At 41.8% G+C, this 22,583-nt stretch overlaps 1 protein-coding gene across 2 annotated transcripts in view; it reads right to left on the bottom strand.

Moving 5' to 3' along the window:
- Nucleotides 1-1,465: 1,465 nt before the first annotated feature.
- LOC147895733 (uncharacterized) overlaps nt 1,466-22,583 on the bottom strand; it is a 60,833-nt gene continuing 39,715 nt past the window's right edge. Inside the window, exons 6-8 of one of the 2 annotated variants that reach the window (XM_087382466.1) lie at nt 17,458-17,517; nt 17,242-17,340; nt 1,466-1,735 (exon numbers count right to left, since the gene is read on the bottom strand). In XM_087382466.1, the coding sequence (XP_087238592.1) occupies nt 1,601-1,735; nt 17,242-17,340; nt 17,458-17,517 (294 nt within the window). In that variant the 3' untranslated portion in view covers nt 1,466-1,600. Of the gene's footprint in view, nt 1,736-17,241; nt 17,341-17,457; nt 17,546-22,583 lie in introns of both variants that reach the window. The other variant, XR_015541880.1, reaches the window with a different exon arrangement.

The following is a 22,583-nucleotide window of genomic DNA, read 5'->3' on the forward strand; positions in this document are numbered from 1 at the left end:
GAACCAGATGACACAAACAATCTACAACCTTAGTCTTTTTCTCTGATCCCGTAAGACAAGATCCCAACTCCTCTAATGGCTTCATGTTCATAGCTCGTTAAAAGTTAACGAAGAATCTGAGCAACAGATTGACGCTCCGCCAAACCGTTATCAGAGCTAAGCGATCTGCGCTCTGTACCAAATATTACAATCACTCAATTACTTTGTCAACTCGACAGTCAATCACAAGGCAGGCACAAAAATTTCCTCCCAACCAACCTCAGTGGTTGCAAAAACTCAAAACACCAAATTTACGTGAAAGCTCATGCTTGCAAAGTACCACCGAGCCCCAATTCCCTAGATGGATCTAGTATGCCACATGTCTTCATTCTAGGTTACCTCCTAAATGCATCATTTACCCCTCTTGGAATATCATTGAAACCATTTGCCCCTTGGCACATTTAATGCATTTAGACCCCTTAGCCTTAGATCCACCTAGTCTTGTGCCATGTCACCCTCACCAAAGACCTTGACCTTGATTCCTTTTTTATCATTTACGTGAAGCTCGAACAAATATAATACAAACATTGATCCTTTAAAGGAAAATGTCGGCTGACCCTTCCAAGGTCATGTTGCCTCAACTTGAGCGTAACACTGCTGCTCCTGGCTGATGTCCTGTGGCTGCTCCAAGTGATGTTTTATGAGGCCGAAATGGCCTCCTTTTATAGGTCTGGAGCCCTCGCCAGAAAACAGACCAGCATGGCTGACTTTTACTGCCCCTACCAGCCGACTGGAGGGGGAGGGCTATAAATAGCCCCTCAGGGCTTAGCTCCTTGTTTTGATTGGCCCTGCCTGCCCACATGGCTTCCAGCCATTGGCCCAGGCAGTCCCACCGTTTGTCCTTTGCCCCAAACCTGCCCATAGGGTCCAAAACCTTTGCTGAACCTGTTTTCCCTGTGCATTTCTGTCCTCTCCATGTGTGGACAGCATGTGGATCCAGATCCGCCCTCCAAGGTGGGTCTCCTCTACCAGGTACCTGTCCTTTCTCTCTGCTGCCACCATGGCAGCTCGTGTGCTGCCCCATGCCTATTACTACTCTATGTCCCCCCCCCCCCCAATACACTCCTCATATGGGGGCTCACAAGTGGGGAGGTGACCGGTCCTAATCCAACATTCCGTTATTCTAACTAGCAATTTTGTAGGGTCAAGGATGCTCCTCTTTGGAGTGCAATAGACCATTTTGACCTAATATGGGACAAGAAAGGTAATAATGCATTTGTTGTGGGGCATTACCTTCACTACAGGGACAAGCCCCAGGGCCTAAACGACAGCAAGCCTATAAAATCACCCAAAGGGCTGTGTCATTTTTCTGGCGAGTACATGCCTTAAGCGAAGAAAACTCAGCGTTGTTAATATTGGGGACCGCATAAGAATATATCCAAAACAATGGCAGACAAAACAAGTACATCCTTACGGAGTAAGACCTCGTACACAAAAACAACCAATTCCCAGATTTAGAAAAGGCCCCGTAATCAATGGGATATATTTCCATGCAAAATAGTAGCAGCCCAATGCCACCTTTCAGAATACAAGATCACCAGGTTACATCGCTTTACAAGTCTCAACAGCGTATAGACTTTTCTTGAAGCCTTTTCGATAATTCCCACTCTTTGGTAGATCTTGAGCTTTGAACTTCTTGCAAGGGCTTATTCATCTGATCATACTCCTGCTTAAGCTCTTCCAACCTCTTTGATACCTGCCCACATTTTGTACAAATTAGGCTGAAAACTACTTGCACTCACAAGCAGAAAGAATACAACTTTCTATCTGCAAACGGCTTCAGAAACTTGCAATTTCCCTTTTTTAGATGACTAACAATCCTTTTTCAGATGACTAACAAGTATTCAGACCATTGTGAATTTTCTACTTACAAACAATACTGACTATGCTACTGTGTCATAAAACTGAGTAACCCAAAGCCTGAATAAAGAGCCTAATGTGCACCACTCCATGTCTCAATGAGAAGTCACAAGCGAAGAGGGTTAAATCAGAAATTCCAAAAACAGCAACTGAAATTCCCTGGCGAGCAAAACGCTAAGAAAAACGGGGCCTTAACAATAAGTGAAATACTCACTATAAAAGCATGGACATCATAACCCCGCCAAAAAAACAAAAACAAAAACAAAAAACTGTGCTAAACGAACCAAAGTTTATTATGTCATCAGTCCGGGATCCAAGGGATTCCAGAACCTTTTTGTTTCAGCTAAGGATAGCAAAGCCAACAGAACATCAACTTTAAAAAACGAGAGAAAGGTCTATGGCAAGCAAAGAATAGGAAGCGCAGCGGATGGACCCCGCACATGGACGTGCGCGCGCACGCGCACGCACACTCAACACACACACAGTTAATCAGCATCGAAAAGGACCGAAATGATCTACAAGACAACAAAGTACCTGGGGAGTCAAAGAGCTAAGTGAGCCTAAATGCTTTCCCGCCTAGTACAAAAGATAACAAAGGACATAATGTGTTGTACTTCATATCTCAATGAGAAGTCACAAGCTTAGAGAATTAAATCAGAAATTCCAGAAAAATTGACTGAAATTTCCCTAATGAACAGAAAAACGCTCAGGCAAAAGGAGGTAGCAACCCCCGAAATACTCACTAGAAAAGCCAGAACACCATAACAAAACCAAAAAACAATTGGAACCATGCTAGAAAATCAAGTATGTGATCTCATCGTCTATGTTTCAAGGGATTTCAGAATCCCTCATCAGTGGAGGAGTAGAGTGATCAAGCATAGTGAGCACTTGCGCATTACTTTGTTCATCACTTCCCATTCAGGAAGGTGCATGGAGGCTATGGACGTCTAGTAGAAGAAGAGCATGGCTACTTCTTGTATTGGTAAAGCTTCTGCTTCAGCCTGTTTGAGCAACAAACGTTCATCCTTTTCTCTACATACTCTCAAGTTTAGATTGCTTCTGCTGTCTTGCATAAAAGAACAGTGATTCCTCTCCGAGATGCAAAAGGTTGGGCTGGTAGATGACCTATAAAAGTAGGAACAATCATAGCAGGAACTTGGGCATTACTTGGTCCAAGGACTCTAGATGTGCAAGAGCCTTGCAGGATAGGCAAACAATCGCGATTAGAGTTTTCAAGAAGAGTTCCAATCAGACTGCCTTAAGCAGACATGCTCAACATGTCTTCCAATGTCTGATTACTCGCTCAGTCTGTCCATTTACTCAAGATAATAAGTTGACTCATATTGAGTTGAATGTCCAACTTCTTGAGCACTACTTGGAATCTTTATCACTAACTACTTCAGCCCATAAACCATATAGACTAAACAACTTCTCAACGAACAAGTGAACAAGCTGTGTTACTGAAATAGTATCTCTCGTAAAAATGAATCGACAATCATGACAATTGATAGGTCATAACAACACCCGAATTGCATCTTGCCCTTGAGAGTTCTGTGGTAAACCTATCACATCTTCTCAGGTATTTTCAAGGATACGACAGGCCACCTCATCTCAAGCACTCAGCTTTAGTGACTTGGCAGTATTGACAATTTTGATGCTTTGGCAAAAAGAAGGTTCTTTTCATTGGATCCAAGGGTCCTTGGACCCCTAGCTGTCCAGCACTAGAATTGTCATGACAATCAATCAAGATACAACGTCCCATATCTTTCACCCAAGTTACACAGAACTTAATCCTTTCGAAAAAGCAGACCATTCCAACTGGAACATTCTCTAATTTTGCCACCAAGAGGACCATTCACAGCTTGTGCTTCATCCCAAGCAGTTTGAAGAAATTCGGTATAAAGATTAGTGAGACAGTCATACAAGTCTGTCTAAAGCAAGGTTGATTCACACGATCAATTCTACTCAAGATGTCACCCACCTCAAGTCAAATTCTTGCATAAGTTCAAACTGATGGGACTTTCTATATCCCTCAGGTCAAAATTATTGCAAATACACTTCAACGAAGAGTTACCCACGTAGACCACAGCACACTTTCAAAAGAACACATGCATAAAGTCACAATCACATACACCGAAAGTCCAAAGACTACAGGCACAAAGCCCAAAGAAACAAAGAGGAGGAGAGCATGTATCAAAAGCTAGCATAACAAAATTGCATACATATAGAATGCGTGTTTCTCAATCCCAAATCTCAATCTGAAAATATTTAATCAAAAAAACTCAACAACTTCTTGTGAGGAGGAAGATAAGAAATGGAGAGTGCAAGCGCAAATATTTGATAGCATGACAATGCCTTTCTCCTTGACGGGAAAGCTAGGCAATGGCGAGGAATGCACAATATTGTCGGGCGAAAAGGGTCGCTTCCAAATGTGAAGGACCAAGCAAGCTATATGCGAAATCTCGATGCTATCTCCCCGAATAAACAACGGCAAAGCGAAAGAAGGCTAGAGATGCAATAACTACGCCAATGTGTAGAGAGAGCACGTGTCACCAAATTGGTACTTCTCCCAAGACATAAAGAGGAATATGTATTGCATTGACGATGGTCAAGAAAGTTGACTTTGGTTAACTAGAATAAGCTTTGTTTTACATTTGCTTTGCATTAGTAAAAGAGAACTAAACTCCATCACACATAGCAAGGACTAGCTACTATGACATCCCCACTGACATCATCAGCGCCCAACAGTGGGTGTGACCATAGTATAAAAGTATGCTCTCACACATACAAATCCACATACCCACACATACTTGAGCATCCATTTATACAGTCTTCGTACTGAGTTTCTATCGGCACTCTGGAGCTGAAGGGCAAACGAAAACGAAAAAATGGACGAAAACTTCACAAGGTGAAATTTGCATGTCCGCTAATACGGCAAAAGCATATACCTAGATGAATCCAGGAACATTCCCAAACTCATCCTCTAAAAACATAACATAGTGCAGGTTTGTGCAATGTGTAGAACCTGAGGAGAAAAGCACAAAAAGCAGGTCCCACGAGGCCTAAAAGCATGGACAAGGAGGAGCCTCTTTAAAGGAGGATCCACGAGATTAAAAAGGCACCAAAAGCACCAGATTTAAAAAGAAAGCCTAAAAAGCTTGGCCTCTTTGGTAAAGCAGCTTTTAGAAATCAGGCCCTAGCTTTTTGCTTGGCCTAGTCTATAAAAGAAAGGCCCCAGGCGTCCCAGATTCATTCAAAAGTTGTACTCAGTTTCATGCTCTTCTCAGAGCCAGTTGTACAAAGCATTTTCTAATCTAATAAAGACCTTCGTAGGGGTCTAGCCCTTATTTCTAGGCCTTAGTGTTGCACGTGTTGTGTCTCTTTCTTTGCCTCTGTCCTATCGCGAAGAATCTTTGAGATAAGAACTGCAATTCTGATTTTCAGATTTCAGTTTGTGTTCTCCATTTTCTATCGCGAAGTTCTTGTGAAATATTGCGAAAAATTGGTGTGGAGGTAGCAATCTATGTTCTTTCTCTCCGTCTCTATAATAAAGGCCAAAAGTGAGTCAAGTTAGTGGGGGTTAGGATAGTTAGTATTTTAGGTGTTTGCAAGATAGAGGGGTCTAAAGAGCTAAGGAGGTACTATATAAGAACCATCCTCTCATGTACAAGGACACCTTTTGATGTGACATCTAATCCTATCTACTCCCACCTCCTTCCTCCTAGGTGCTGCCTACACTCTCTCTCCCTATCTCTCTTCCCCTCACTCCTCTCTCTCTCTCTTCCTCTCCCTCTACCCCCTTTCCCTCCTATCTCTCTCTTCCCTTCCTCTCCCCTCTCCTCTTCCCCCTTTCCTGCCATCTCTGACGCTTCACCAATTCAGCCTCGGCCTCCTTCATTGCATTGGTATCAAAGCTCCAACCCTGGCACCTCTGCAACTCCAATTCATCTTTCACTCAACTACTTCGCTAACACAATCACCAATCTTGCATGTAGCAGCAGGTGGTGTGACTACTTCGCTAACACAATCACCAATCTTGCATGTAGCAGCAGGTGGTGTGCAGCACAGCATAACGACAACAAGTCTTAGCCTCGCCACCATAGAAATTAGGCCACCCGAATCTCAACCTCTCGCAACCCAAACTTGCCAACGTACAAACAAAAGGCTAGAATGTGGCATCTGAGGCAACAGCCCCCCCATCAAACGACAATCAATTGGGGCTTTCACTAGCAAGCCCATGTGGATCGTCACTAGCAAGCGACAATGAGCCATCTATGCTATGGTATCCTTACACGGCTCCCGTGCCAAAAACATCATGTGCAGTCCATCCTCTCTGCATCAACAGACGCCCTCTCTGCATCGACACATGTCAGCCCCGTGTAGACTGTGTGCCACTGTGAGCCAACCCAAACGCCGCCCTGCCAAACACCATTGCAACGAGCCCATCGTCAACTCGCTGTCGCTCCCGTCGCCCGCCGTCGATTCTCCAACGCCTCCGTGCAATTGTCACCTCAGCCTAGACCTTAGATTTGACTTAATTACGTTTTAGGTTAGATTAACTTGGGTTAGGTTAGTAGTTAGGGTGTGGTTTAGGTGTGGTTAGTTAGGTTTAGGTTTAGGTAGTTTGGGTGTGGTTTGGTTAATGCTAACCAAGGTTAAACATTTGGGTTAACTTAGGCTAGATTAATTTAACTAGGGTTGGATTAAGTTTGGTTTGGTTAGGTAGACTAAGTCAGTGTCCTAACTACCTTAGGAGTCCTAGGTTAGTGTACTAGCTGTCATAGGTGACTTAGGGAGGCCTAGGTTAGTGTACTACCCCTATTCTCAAGGCCTTCCACAGCCCAACTTTGAAGCCTCTTCATCAACCTCTTTCTCAAGCCTTCTCCATGGACATTCGAGCCTATTTTGGCACTTTCTTCCTAGCCTCTCCATTACATTTTGAGCTTTGAGATAGGCAAAAAATGAGCACATGTGCATGTATTTGGCACAGTGGAACAGCCACGAAGGTTTAATGCACACCATGGGACAGCTTTATGCGTATGAAGGGAACATGGGACAACATGCCTCTAGTTTTGGACAGCTTATGCAGGGCTTTATGTAGCATGCAAAAAGATTAGGAGATGTCACTAGCCAATGAGCTAGAAATTCAGAAATATGTAAAATGGTTCTCGGTCCAGCAAGTTGCAGACATAAGCCAGCAAGACAAGCCCCAAGATACAGCTGTTATGATTGCAGTCCTAATGCAGTCTGATGGTGATGTTTTTGGACCACAAATTTTGGCATATTTATCATCAGGGCATTATACTTCTTTATGCTGTATGCAGTTATTACAGCTTACCAACAATGAAGATCCATGGGTGTTGATATCACAGGAAGATCATCCATGCGTTTGCTACTTCCTTCATTGCCACATGCAAAATGTAATCATAGAAGGGAATCATGCTATTGAAATGAATGGCTGCTTGATAGACTTGCTTTCAAGCCTAGACGGAAATGAAGCCACTGCGATTCCAGATTTGAACATGGTGGCTACGGATGTGAAATTTTTTATGCAATTCTTTTCAAGGCATGATACATTACACAGCCTTACGTGATCAATCTTGGCAATTGTCCCTTGTATGCAGAGCTTAAGCAGAGGCAGCTTTTGCAAAAGAACTCACTTAGCTTGAAGGAGCCACTTGGAACAGAATGATTGCACGAGAATGTATGGCTAGGCCTTGTCTTTCCAAGTTTAATGTTCATGCTACATGCAACCTGCTGATGTTGTGTGGGAAAAGGGGCAGAAGCATCCAGCCAGCCAATGGTAATTTGGTTACAGATTTGGTTGCAGCATATCTTGATTTGAATTTCAATGTATGCAAGCTCATGTCTCTCCTTCAACAAAGAAGGCGTACTCTTCAGAGGGCTTGACTGGATCTTGGTTAGTTGTACTTGAGGACTATGGCAGAGGCGACTTGCTCAATGATGCTCAGATGCAATCGATATGGCATGCGTACGCAAGACTATGGGTCAGCACATACACTTTGGGTTGCACATGGCTGATAGCCTTTGTTCTCCGTGCATGTTTGTGTTGTCCTTTTACTACCACAACAACATGGACAGCTAACACTTTTCAGCCTACCAAAATAGGTTCAAACAATGTGTTTGATTATTGTGTAGTCTGGAAGTTGGATTTTGGTGTCTCCAGTGACAAGGAAAGTTTATGGGACCATGCCTACATGACTCCTAGCAGGCCTAATTCGTCTTTGTAAGATTATTTGTCGCAGGCTAGATGCACCTGGACCGTCTGAAAGACATGTATGCTACTAGTATCCAAATATTGGAGCCCTGCGTTGTCAGAATTCTAGATCCATGGCATGTTGGGGTATTGGAGAAGCTTATGGAGCTGTTTGAGTCCAAATACAGCAGCTATAATGAAGATGATTTTCAATTCTGGACACAGCATAACCAGAGATGCAATGCAAAGACAGCTCATTGAGGCACTCATGGAAGCTACCATTGAGGGTATATGGCAAAGCAATCATTCCTTTTGACCCTGGTAGTATGCATGACCATGTTTGTCCTCTTTACAGCAGGGGGCGCATCACCTGCAATTTTAAGGACAAATTGAATTTTTAGAGGAGGAGGGATGGTTGTAATGAAGACCAAAAGTAGGTCAAGTTAGTGGGGGTTAGGATAATTAGTATTTGGGTTGTTTGCAAGATAGAGGGGTCTAAAGGGCAAAGGAGGTACTATATAAGTGCCATCCTCTCATGTACAAGGACACCTTTTGATGTGACATCTAAATCCTATCTACTCCAACCTCCTCCCTCCTAAGTGCTGCCTACACTCTCTCTCCCTATCTTTCTTCCCCTCACTCCTTCTCTCTCTCTCTTCCTCTCCCTCTAACCCCTTTCCCTCCTATCTCTCTCGTGCTAAGGAGGTAAGAGAGGAGCAAGCCATAGCAAGTAACAATAAGATTTTACGTATTCGGGGATTGCAAGATAGTTGCCTTAGCTATTTTGAAATGGAAGAGGAAGAGGAATGTATTGATGAGGAAAAGATTATCCAACTCAACAAGGCAATGCCACAAATCGATTGGGATGAAAAAGACATAAGTCTTCTCACTCGAAAGGGAAACCAAGCACAGATTTATTTCAAAGAAAGGATTCTGAGAACCAAGATCCTTAGACAACAAACCAACAAGCTCAAGGGTACTAGGATTTGGATATCTGAAGAGCTCACTATGACCCAACTCAAACAAAGGGCATGAACTTATCAAAGTGAAAGAAGCAAGGAAAGAAGGTAAATGGGCGGTTTATCGAGACGAGCAAGCACTCATAAGAGATTTCAAACCTAAACCCAAAGACTCACTCTTAGACTGATGTTATTCAGACCACCTTTAATATAGTACTTGAATGTAGTTATGCTATAATAATTTGGGGCTGAGCTGCTATACTCCCCCATAGACTCTCAGTCTCTAACTGATGATGATTTTGGTGTGCGTTTTGTCCCATAGACCCGTGAGGTCTCCTATGGACGTTAATATATCTTTCTTTCTTTCTCTTCCCTTCCTCTCCCCTCTCCTCTTCCCCCTTTCCTACCATCTCTGGCGCTTCACCAATTCAGCCCCGGCCTCCTTCATTGCAGTCTCTCAGTTTATTTTGTTTACCATAAGAAATCCGCTACTGCTCCTTGTTAAACAAAACTATCAGATGTTCTTCTTCCCTGATATCTTTAAAATTCAAAATCTATCTTGGTGATTAGCTGCTGCAAATTGAGGATCCAAGCTGCATATCTACCAAAACTGATTCGTTTTTAGGGTTTCAAGGCTGATCACCAGTTCGTTTTAGGATTTCAGGTCCGGTTTGAGTGGTATCAAAGCATAGGATTTCCACTTTCCTTGGTGGAAAAAGTTCAAGGCTAGCACGCAGCTGTGAATCAAGGTGAGGTGCACCTCTTTTTGTATCAGTTCGAGTGCTGGAGGGTGAGGCGCACCAATTGTGACCTAATTGTTGCTCGAGAAGGTGGGGCACTCCTGTTAGGAGGCTCGTGGTGGCACTTTTCAGGAGGCACAAATTCGTCTTGACCAAACGTCTCTTCTCTCTCTATTGACCTATCTCTTGGGCTGTTTCCTTCTCTTCTCTGTGATCTATCAAGTGGGAAAGACGTCCATCCTGTCATCATCCTTAGTGACATGCTTCCAATCTCTTGCTCAAAATTCTCGCAACAAAAATCACTTGCTTTTCACGAAAAGCACCTACTTCTCCCAAAAAGCAACCATGAGCACACGTGGCCTTCTTTTCTCCAAAGCAACGTAAAAGAAGCAGTAAAAGCAACAAAAAGCAATGAAAAGCAGCAAAAAGCAAGAGTTGCTATTTTCATTTTTCTCATAATGGCCGCGGCCTCTCAGCCCTCACAAGTCCAAGTGCCTAAGCAAGATTGCAAGATGAAGGGGCAAAGGTCCTCAGATGAGGATTCCTATCGAGAACTATTGGCTCAATTGGCAAAAGCAAGAGATAACGACTTCTTAGTTAAAGCTTGTCCTTGGACAAAGTGGCTTCATGTTTCTTTCAAGATAAGTATTTCTTCCTTGATTGTTTCAAGAATCAAAATCCAAGCATATAAGATTGCTTATACATACATAAGCAGTCCTAAAGTATTCCTTGATGGGACAAGCTAGTTATTCCGAGTTATATTTCAGTTTTGGAGGATTCCAAGTTATTGTGCACGAGTGATATAGTCTCTATTATGAACCAGTTTTCTATGACTTATGTGGTCAGGGCTATGGACTATTTGTTTGGTCTCATCAGACTTTTGTATACATAGTACCAAGACAAAAGAATCTCAAAGTAGTTATATCTAGTTTATGGGTTTGAGCAGCTTATGCCAAAGAGAAGTGTCAAAGACTAGTCACTACTTGTATATCTTTTATGAATTAAAGAGTTTGGTTCATGACAGATTCAAGATCAGACCCTATGGTAGCATGTTCAAAGTTGGCAAGTTGATAGTCATGCGCCTGATTTTATGATCTTCAATTAGGGAATTGAGTTATAATAGCTAGTCATGATATACCTAAATGAATCCAAGAACATTCCCAAACTCATCCTCTAAAAACTTAACATAGTGCAGTTTCAATCTCACGATAGTGACTCAAAAGATTGAAAACCATAAACTCCATCACGCATAGCAAGGACTAGCTACTATGACAACCCCACTGACATCATCAGCCCCCAACAGTGGGTGTAGACCATAGTATAAAAATATGATCTCACACATACAAATCGACACACCCACACATACTTGAGCATCCTTTTATACAAAGTCTTCGAACTGAGTTTTTGTTGGCACTCCGGAGGTGAAGGCTATCGACACTCCGGAATCGTGATAATCCATTATGTTCTTATGGAGGATGAGATGATCAAGTATCCGATCCTTTATGGCCGAATTCCATGTGGTCATGATTGACCAAGTATTTCTATTTCAAGTTATATTATCTCAGCTCCCGGAGTTTCAGTTATGATATTCAGTTTTGTTGTTTTCTTGTTATGGGAGCATGACATGCTCAAGTACCAGCCCTCAATATGGCAGCATTTTATGGTCATCATTAACCCAGTATTTTCTTCAAGATTCTATTATTCAATAGTTTCCATTGGGATTTGTTCTATACAAGAACTCTTATGGTTTCTCATGGATTATTATGGTCAAAGCAACAGAGTTTTACAGTCATCTATCAATTATATGTCCTTTTGGAAAGTTTGGGAACCCTCCAGGTTTATGTCTGACCAACACTGCCAGTGTTTGATAGCAAGAAGACCGTTGAGAATTGAGAGCACTTGTGCAGTGAATGGAATCTATTTCAGAATAGTTATTTCTCAAGCCATTCCAAGAAGAGGCTTACACCACTTGGAAACAATATCAGTATACCTTTGTAATACTAGATTAAGTCCAATCATACAAATTTAGATTTTTTATTGTTGTAAAGACCAGAAATCTACACAAAAAATAAAAGAGAAAATGAAAGAGAAGAAAAAATAGGTAAACAAAAACTTTATTGAAAAACCAAAGGAAGACATACTTAGCAAGCAAAGAAACATTTATTTCGTCATCAGTGCCCAAGCATAAGCAGCTATATTGGGTTTCTAAAGACCCGGGGAGTCTCTTGGACAAACCTAGTGCTTACTAAAATACGTCAAATAAATAAAAGAGAAAGAAAACAAGAAATAAAGAAGAAAGGAAGAAGGTGACTAAGCTAAATAAACAAGCAAGTCAAGAAACAAAATCTTCCCAAAAAATGGATCTCTCTCTCTCTCTCTCTCTCTCTCTCTCTCTCTCTCTCTCTCTCTCTCTCTCTCGTCCGTACCTCTCCCCGTCATCTGTACCTCTCCCCCATGTTCGTACAGCCCGTCAACAAGCAACCAGTACCGTACCGCCTATCAACAGAAGCCATACATCTCCATTCGTACCTCTCCCTCCGCACCCATTAGAAGCAACTAACTAACCCTAACCTCAGGTTGGGCTAAACCCCTGACCCAACCCGGGGGTTAGGTTAAGCTAGGGGGTTCAAACAGACAGCCAACTATGGACTACTGACCTACCCTCTCCTCCAAGTCCCCCTCAACTCCTTCAACATCCATCAAGACTCGGTACTCTACAATTGCAGCCATGACACCCTCTCCATATGCACGGAATTACCAACAAGGCTGCTAAAAATGACCCATCCTTGGGCAACAAGATCAGATCTTTTATCTGCATCAGGCAGTGAGAGAGCTACGATTGAAACGGGCTCGACTTCACATTCTGGAAGGGCCCTGTAAGCAGGCAGGAATTGATGAGGCTGTAAAATTTTGTAAGGATTCCCCCCCAACCCGCAACTAGTCTCTACAGTCAAAGATCTTGTTCACACTGAAGTACAAATTGCTAAGAAGGAAGTGATTGTGGAAGTGGACACCAAAACATGTAAGTCAGATATTCAAGCAGAGATTAAAGAACACGAAGCTAGATGTGATAATGCGCTGAAGATTAGAATAGGGGGACTCCCAGAAGATTGATACAAAGAGGACACATATAGTGAAATATTGACAAAGATCAAAGCAAGCTTGCCCAACATTGAATGGGTGGATGATGATGAGCAGGATGACGATGACTCCAAGCCAGCTTCTATTTTGCACTATAAAGGTCATGCTATCCTTACACCGAAGTCAAAAGATATGTGGATTAAACTTCTTCAACAATCTTACAAGTTGAAGGGCACCAAAGTATGGATAGCAAAGGAGCTTCCACAAGCTCAACTTAAGATTAAGGCAATTGAATTAGCTAAAGTCAGGGCTGCCAGAAAGGATGGAAAATGGGCAATTTACCGTGAAGACGTAGCACTAATCAAAGAGTTCAAATCAAAACCAAAAGACTCTCAATCTTAAATTGATGTATGGCGATTTACTCTTCCAGACTATCATGTAGGTATTCTAAATAATGGGGGTGGCTTTTTGCACTCCTTGGGAGCTACCATGTGCCCTCCCTAAAGCAGATGTACTAGAGGGTTTCTTGCTGTCCCATAGACCGGTCTCCAGTGGACGTTAATATACTTTCTTTCTTTCTTTCTTTCTCATTCAAAACATAAAAAGCTAAATGGACCCTTTACACTACTTGGAAACAATATCAGTATATCTGCAAATCATTCCATGAGAGAAGACTCGAGGGGTCTCTCAAGAAAAGAAGTCAAAGAAAGGCTCCAAGAAATATACAAGGCTAAGTATCTCATTCATGTTGATAAAGTTTGCCTTATGTTTATTTCAAGACCTAACCCTTGTATGGCAATACAAGGAGAAAAGAAGACTGTTTTCTTGATTTTCTTTTAGGAAGACACCTCTTGTGAATGAGAAGTCATTGAGTATAATATGCCCAAATATTGGCCATGCCGATTTATGGCTTCCTTTTTATTCGGATTTAAGATCGAGTTGCAACCAAAGAAGCCGAGGGGAATACAGAGCTGTTGGAAGAAGCAATCGTTTTAGAACTATCTCTAGTAGGGCTTGTGAAAGTCAAAGAAGAAGCTCTCAACTCCAAGTGAAAGAGGCATGGATTTGCCTGGGAAACTTCTCTGAGTGTATCTACACATTATTTGCAAAAAGAACCCAAGAGTGGGGAGAAAAGCACAAAAAGAAGGTTCCACGAGGCCTAAAAGCATGGACAAGGGGAGAGCCTCTTTAAAAGGAGAGCCCACGAGATTAGAAAGGCACCAACAGCACCAGATTTGAAAAGAAAGCCTAAAAAGCTTGGGTTTTCTGGTAAAAGTAGCTTTTAGAAAGCAGGCCCTAGCTTTTTGCTAGGCCTAGTCTATAAAAGAAAGACCCCATGCCTCCAAGATTCATTTGAGAGTTGTACTCAGCTTCATGCTCTTCTCAGAGCCAGTTGTACAAAGTATTTTCTATTGCAATAAAGACCTTCAAGGGGGGTCCAGCCCTTATTTCTGGACACTAGTGTTGTGTATGCTGCGTCTCCTCCTCCTCTCCCTTTGTTCTATCGCGAACAATCTTTGAGATAAGTGCTGCAATTCTGATTTTCAGATTTCAGTTTGTGTTCTCCAGTTTCCATCCGAAGTTCTTGTGAAATATTTCAAAAATATGGCGTGGAAGTAGCAGTCATTTTAGGGTTTCTGGTCCGGTTTCAGCAAGTAGTCTAGTCAGCTGGAACTCTTGGCCATCCACATGCACTAGTCATGTGTGGCCAAGTGTTACTGGTGCATGCATGCAAGGCACAAAAAGGTGTCTTCTGAATTGAAGTTGGGTTAAACTAAGGTAGAGACAAAGTTACTAGTACAATGGGTGTACTAGTTGCATTCATGCACCTACATGAAAACATGCATGCTAAACACTAGTACTCCTACATGCACGCTCTTATGTACCCACCTGCAAGCTTATTAACTCGCGTGCAACTTTGAGATCTCACTACATGTCAACTTTACATAAACATGTACGCGGACCACGTATATGCACATGTTTGCCTCGCACATGCCACAAATTTAAGGAGGAGCACAAGGTCACCATACTAGCATCCTCACAAGCCCAAAACGGGCCGAAATCGGGCCAAAGATACCTACCCCCAAGCACTAGGCTTTCCACCTCAATAACTCAGCAATTGTTGCAACACACTAAACTCTGATACCAAATGAAACACCTCCTAAAGGATTAGCCTCAACTATTGGACGTGCTAACCTAATCTCTATCCTCAAGCTACCTCAAAGGTCAATACACAAATTCAAAGACAAAACTAGTGTAGTCTAGTACATCACCACTCAACCATGGATCCTCACAAGGATCAACCCCTAGCTAGAGGCCACACAACTCCTACCCACCATGCTCCCAAGTAACACCACACGTCCCATATTACAAACCCACCTGTGCACAAATGTCTTTAGGGAGACATAGGTTTACACATAGCCTCCCATCCCTTCTTTGGATTTTTAGGAGGCCCCACCCCCCAAAATGTCCCAAAGGAGCCAAGGCTCTCACTAATATAGGCCTAGGATGCCACAGTGTCTCAACCCTAAGACTACCCTATATGTACAAAGGGTACCTCATGTCGTGATTATCCAAATTCTAGGATACTTGATAAAAAAAAGTAGTCCAAAATCTCTTCATTCAAAAACTACAACTGCTTGTGAAGTCTCTCCCAAACGAGCATCTAAAACTTCCTAGTGTAAGGTTGTTTTATGGTGGGAACAATATTATGACTACAAGGTCATAGATGAACTAAGATGGGGCTAGGTTCAAGTATGGGACCCCCTCAAAGGTTTGCAGTGAGACTCATCGTTTATATCCAATGTGCGGGTGCCCTTTTCTAGGGACACCCCTGCGCAAATGGCAGTCATTTTCCTAATCGCCATCTACTGAGCCTCTCGCTTGTGACAAGTCTTCACCTCTTAGGGATCCAAGGGTCCCACAGACCCAATTGAGCAATGCAAAATGTGTAATTTTCCTGCTGGTCTCTCTCAAGAAAGGATTAGCTTTCTCCACCTCTCACCTAGTTAACCGCCCCCCCTCAAAAAAAAAGACATCCATGCAAAAGACAAATGAAATGGGAATATTTTAATCTAACGATAAGTCAACCATGACGTTAAATTATCACGAATCAGGGGAAATTCATCGTTTGAAAAAGTCAAACAAACATAAACCAACCAAACAGATCTACCTTCTATTAAGGCACAGTCATAATCTAACCTCCTCACTTAGCAAAGAGTATCACCAAAATCCATATGATCAGACCTTAGTCATCATCAGTATAATGTGCATAATGCTCGAATATCAGCTTTCGCTTGGCAAGTAGAGAGAGAGGAAATTCTAAAGATAGGAGAGAGCGAAACACTTTTATGGAGTATGACAAAAGCACGACAAGATATGATAGACTTCTTAAGTAACCTTCATTATCATAGGACTCAGTATGGATGATTTGATGTGGATGCTCAAGAAACAATAAGGGCTGCACAAAGAAATTATCAACAAACAATCTTTGACTGCTTGAATTTCTTCCTTCATTATAATTATATTGAGGATACAGAGGTGGAGTCAGTGGAAGAGTGGGTTGCTATGAGCAGATAAGAGAGACTAATGTTGAAAGCTGCTTGTGTGGTATTGGATTGTGTGGCATTATATCTCGACCTATAATAGTGTAGTTGATAATCTTATTTTGTAGTTTCTACAACAAGCCTGGTGGGGCTAAGTAGATCTATTAGAATTTCTAATATAGTTTGTTTTTGAGTCACAAATTCTCATCAAGTGTGGCTCTTATGTCTCTATAATGTTATATCCATTATTTATTAATTTGACTTTATACTTAAGGGTGTATTTTGAAGATCCAATCATTATTGTGACTACATTATATGACCTTTTGGATCTAAGACCACCCATGTCAACCAACCAAAATATATTTAGCACATCGACTGATACATTTTAGCTCAACTTTCCATGCAATAGCCCCAAAAAGAGGAGTGACAATTCACTTGCAATCTACATCAACTATACACTTCAGCTCTCTTTCCATGCAACATCCATAATATTTGACCATCAATGTCATGACATTATTGATTCAAGACCACCTATTCCACTGCAGACCTTTTACAAATCAGCCTATACATTTCAACTCCACTTTCCATGCAATAGCCCCACAAAGAGAGTGACAATTCATTTGCAGTCTACATCGACACATACATTTTAGCTGCACTTTCCATGCAGCAGCCCCAAAGAGAAAGTGAGAATTCATTTTCTATCTTTATCGACCCCTACATTTCAGATACACTTCAACCTTTATAATTACATGACGGGAACAAGGATTTCACAATTTTGTTGTAAATGGAAATTAGCATACCTTAATTGAAAAAGCCATGGGCAATAAAGTGTCTGGAGCCAATGCATCGTCTGGAAAATTCCGTAATGCATGGACTAATTTCTCAAAGGGCAGCTTCACCTTTTATTTTTTAAAGCATTCAAAAAGAAAGGTATTGGTTAGTCTGGGGAGACCAGAGGCCAGACCTGAAGGCTCTACTACAAAAAGCCTGCTCCACCCAGAGTTAAAGATGCTTACTAGGTCATCATGGCAGTACTTCAAAAGTGCCAAGCCAACCTTGAAAATTACCTTCACACCCTGCATGACAAGCTGATAGATCACTCATCTGCACAGCATTATATAACGACTGCAAAACATTCCCTTATAGACAGAGCTGTACATTAGTAAAACCTTGATTCCGAATTTTTATTGTTCAAATACATCTACAATCCTATCATTCCTGATACAGTAGTTCTGTTCAAATTGCAGATTTCAAATATGTCTGATAATTCAAGCACGCGAAAATGAATGTGGTCTATGGAGCCAAGCCCATCATAAACCATTTTTCAAATCCAGAAGAGTACAAAGCATCTGTTCCAAAACACATTCCTCCTCTAATAAGCCAAAGTGAGATAGAATTTTATAACACCTCACTTGAAATCAAATGTATTGACAAGACAACACAAAGGTTAAGGAGGTTTGTTCAAGGACTTGATGTAACATTGCACTAGCTCAAGACCACTTTATTGTGTTACCCCTTCTCATTTGTGTTCAAGGACTTCACGCAGCATTGGACTAGTTCAAAGACCGTCAGCATTGCACTAGTTCTAGACTATTAGTTTATTTGTGTTCCCCCTCTTAAGCTCCTTAAGCATGATCTCAAGCTCAATCTTATAGCACCTTCAGAAACTGTTTGCTCCTATTGTTCATTGCTCTCACTAGGACTAAAGTTTATTACCATTGAAAGTCTTATAATAGCCACCAAACAGCTTCATGTCCGAAGTAAGGGCATCAGCCCTGCAGGCAAAAGTTTAGAGCTTCTAGTCCTTTTTTTGGCTCCACTCCAAACTATCCTGCAATATTCAGATTTCCTTGCCATGTTACATGCTAAGGTGGCTGCCGGAAGAAAAACTCAAACACAACTACCCTTACCCTCTATATTGCCTCAATCAAAACACCGAGCTGCACCACCAAACGAGATGAAAATTTATCATCGAACCTAAAGTGAAATTTAAGAAAACATTCCCAGGAGTGGCCTCCCTTTGTAAACAATTAAGGGTACCAACAAATTATTGAATCATCTCCACTCTACCTCGATGGACTCCATTCTCCAAAATGCATGTGAATTCAAAAATAACATTAAAACAAAAAAAATAAATGATTGAACAAAAACAAGAGAGGTTCTTCCAAGAATAAGTGAATTAAACAAGCCTCCAAAACAAAAGGCAAGAATCTCATCGTAAATCACAGAGAGAGAGAGAGAGAGAGAGAGAGAGAGAGAGAGAGAGAGAAACACACACACACACAGCAAGCACAAACAACATGTGTGTGTGTCCCTATGCATGCATGCATGAGTGAGATATATAGAATTGTAATCGCCATCCAATCCTTTTCTATTTCCATATTTCCATTGCTACGTTTGTGTTAGTTTTGTGCACATACTAATGATTTGTGTGGAGGTTTCTTTTTTGGCCAAACTCTACGACACCCAAGTCAACAATTTCAGTTCAAAAAGCTCTCATCTTTCAATGTAGACATCAAACGACATTTGATGAACGTTAGTGAAGTTTAGGCTAGTGCATGTGGTGGATTCCTTGCCGAGAAATTAGAGCCAATATAGAGGCTCCGAAGGCATACAAAGATTCAACCTTGGGTGTACAAAGATGAGAGCTGTATCAACCTCCACTAGATATACTCATTGGCATGCACACAAACTACAAGGCCTACTCACATGTTCATTTTTAGATCATTCTTCAGTGGTTTAGGCGGTGAGCCTTGGTAATGAAGGGGAAAATACAAAGTTACTAAGAAATTCAAGACCATTAGCGTATGTGACTTTTAGTGAACGTGGTATCTCAAAGTTGTCATGACAAGAGAAATGATTATTTGGTTATTAATAATCATTACAACATTATTATTGTTAGGCACTAATTTGATGGTGCGGTATATGTTTGTATTTATGATCATTCGAGCAATGTAAATAGTACCGCGAAACTATGTAACATTGGCCAATATTGTATTATTAATAAAGATGTACACACATGTCTAGGTCCTAGGGGCAACATAGAAGGGAAGGGTGCATTAGAGTGCATTGAATGGTAGGTGCAAGGGTCATAGGCTAAGGGTACATTTAAATGGGAAGATGGAACTTGAGTGATCTCAAGAGACATTGATGAAGGGGTACTGCATTTCATTGTGATCATTCGTAGCATTCTCTCTACCACATTGCATTCATTCGTCATCTCTCTCCCACCTTGCATGTAGGTCGAAAAGAAAAAAAGTCCTCTCACGAGCGCGCTCTCCCCCCATTGGAGAGCCAGTCAGCATTCAAATTCTACATGCATTGCACAGATTTGCATTCTTAAAGAGCTTGGAACTTCACATTTGGTATCAGAGCACAGACAATCCATGACCAAGACGAGAAGAGGCAGAGAAGAAGCGAGCAAAGGAGGAGGCAAACAAGCAAGCAGGCCAGCGTACCGACAAGGCCGTACAAGGAGACACACAGACAGATAGCAAACGGAGGGAGAGACGTGCAAGGAGGTCGGCATACGAAAGGACCACACAACCAACTAGCAGCCTGCACTGAAGGGCCGGCCCACGAGGAACCTAGTCTATGAATCTTCGCCCGGTTTGCATGTTCCACGCTTTCTAATTTTATTTCGGAGGGATTTGTCCACCCAAGGCAAATATTGGAGGCTCTGAGAGAAGGGGTTTTTCTACTCTTTGGACGGGTAACAAGGTGCCCTGACGAGGTGACCCTCGTGCAAATGTGCCCTTACAACCCTTAAACCGTGAAGAGCAGGGAGCCCCCCCCCCCCTCGGTTCTCCCTAATGGGAAGTTGGATTAGAACAAGGTTTTAAGGGGGTGATCCACCCACCAAGTACCCCCTATAACGGTGTGTAGAGCTAATACACAGGAGATAGACGCACAAACTTCATAGTCATCTACAAAAAAGGTTGATGCAGAAGATCAAGAATTGCCAGAAGCACCCTGAGATGAACCACAGCAACTCAGACGATCTACTATGAAAAGTAGACCTCCAACCACATTGACATATGCTCAGAAAGGCAAAGCAATTCACGTTGAAACCACCAACTATGCTCTTATGACTACCATCATGGCTACAAAAGAGCCACTGTACTTCGAAGATGCAGTAGACAAGCCAGAATGGCAAACTGCTATGAATGAAGAAATGGATGCTTTGAACAAGAATAATACTTGGGATTTGAGGATTAGAGAGGGGTAAAAAATCCATTGACTTACAGGGCAAGCAAAGGCAGCTATTCCTACTTCACAAGAAAGTTTCAGCCTTCGTTCAACAATGTGATGTATGTCAGCACATTAAATCTGACACAAGTTTCACTGTTATAGATAGGCTGAGTAAACAGACGTGTTTTATTCCCTGCAAAAAGGAATTCTCTACTCCTGAAACAACAAGGCTATTCATTAGGGAAATTTTTAGGTTGCATGGGTTCATAGTTACCAAGGAACGGAAACGTTCTGCTACTTGGAACGACATTCCAAACGTTTTGGATGTCGGAATGCCATTCCTTGGTAACTATGCATGGGTTACCAAAACCTATTTTCTCCGATAACAATGGCCATTTCATTAGCAACTTTTGGACAGCCTTATCAAAGAATCTCGGAACCAAACTGAAGTTTACTCAAGGAGATGGTAAAAGTGAGAATGCCACTGAGCCCATAACTACTTTGCTTTAAGCTTACGACCATGACCAACCTAGAAGGTGGCCATAATTCTTACCCATGTTAGAGTTGGCTTATAATAACAATATACATACTTCCACCAAGAAAGCTGTATGGGCAATCTTTACCCACTCCATTAACACACTTGGGGGAGCGAATTTTTGTTGCTGACTAGTTTGCTGAGGATATGTCACAGGATATTGAGCAGGTAAAGGAACATATCAAGAAGGCATCGGTTCAACAGTCCAAGGCAGCCAATAAGAAGAAAAAGGAAGTTCATTACAAAGAGGATGATTGGCTTTTACTAAAGATTGATAAAAGAAGAATCAAGTCAGTGAGAGGAAGTACAAAACATGTCAAGTTGCACCAAAGTTTTATGGTCCATTTCAGATTTCAGCAGCCTTATATCCAAAAGAAGGATCCCAAGCATATGAGTTGAAAATACCAGCCCCCTGGCATATGAAGAATATCTTTCATGTGAGCAATTTGAAGAGATACCATGGCGATACTTCTGCATTTTTGGATAGAGGAAGCTGAGCTTGAAGATGGGATTGACATTCTTACTCCACAACAGATCATGTACCATCAAGAATCACAGTATATCACTCTGTTATGGATGCCCTTTCAGGTGCTTTCGAGAGAGTGCTGTTGGGTTTATCTGGGTCAACTCCCCACCTATGAACCCCCTAATGAGGAGGACATGGGGGAGGTCTACCAGACGGTATTTAGGAATGCCATAGGCCGATCTTAAGGCATATGCAGGGCTGCCACATGGGCAGCATAGATAGCATGGAAAGCTATCAGAAGAATATGACTGAGTCAGCACCAGCCTGGAGCAGGACACACTGCAAGGAGAGCAAGGCTCGTCTGTCAGTGCCAAGTCACAGGGCTGCAGCCCTGTGCAGCAAACTGGCAGAAATAAGCAGCAAACAGTTGCCGCAAGGAGGGCTGCCACATAGCAGCAGGTCACATATTTTGGATAGACAATTGTCTTCACAAGGTGAGATTTGCATGTCCGCTAATACGGTAGTGTATTGTTTTGTCATCGCTACAACAGCATACTAGTTAATCAACATGTCGCTAGAGTACCATATCATTGGATTACCTTTTTTAGGATTGTTGCTATTGTATTTTGTCACCTATAGTATCTATTTATATCTAATATATTATGGTTCGACAGAATAGATTATGGTTCGACAGAAGTATGTGTGAATATCTCACTTGTTGGCAAATGATTATCTTGTAGCTCTAGACATGAAGGAAAGGAGTTTGCTAGTATATATAATAAAGAGGTGAAAATTTTCTCTGAAAGCTCAACCAATTACATATGCAAAGTATGTGTCATGCTTTGACACTTGTTTCCAAAGGTTTGTAAAATAAAGGCTGTCTAGTAGCCTCAGTGACTCTGCAGTCGTAGTTGATTTTTTTCTATGATTATGATTCTGTTAGCATAGAT

This window comes from Dipteris shenzhenensis, chromosome 12 (genome assembly GCF_047967505.1).
Source record: "Dipteris shenzhenensis isolate YYH24624 ecotype China chromosome 12, Dip_SZ_1.0, whole genome shotgun sequence".
Classification (NCBI taxonomy): domain Eukaryota; kingdom Viridiplantae; phylum Streptophyta; class Polypodiopsida; order Gleicheniales; family Dipteridaceae; genus Dipteris; species Dipteris shenzhenensis.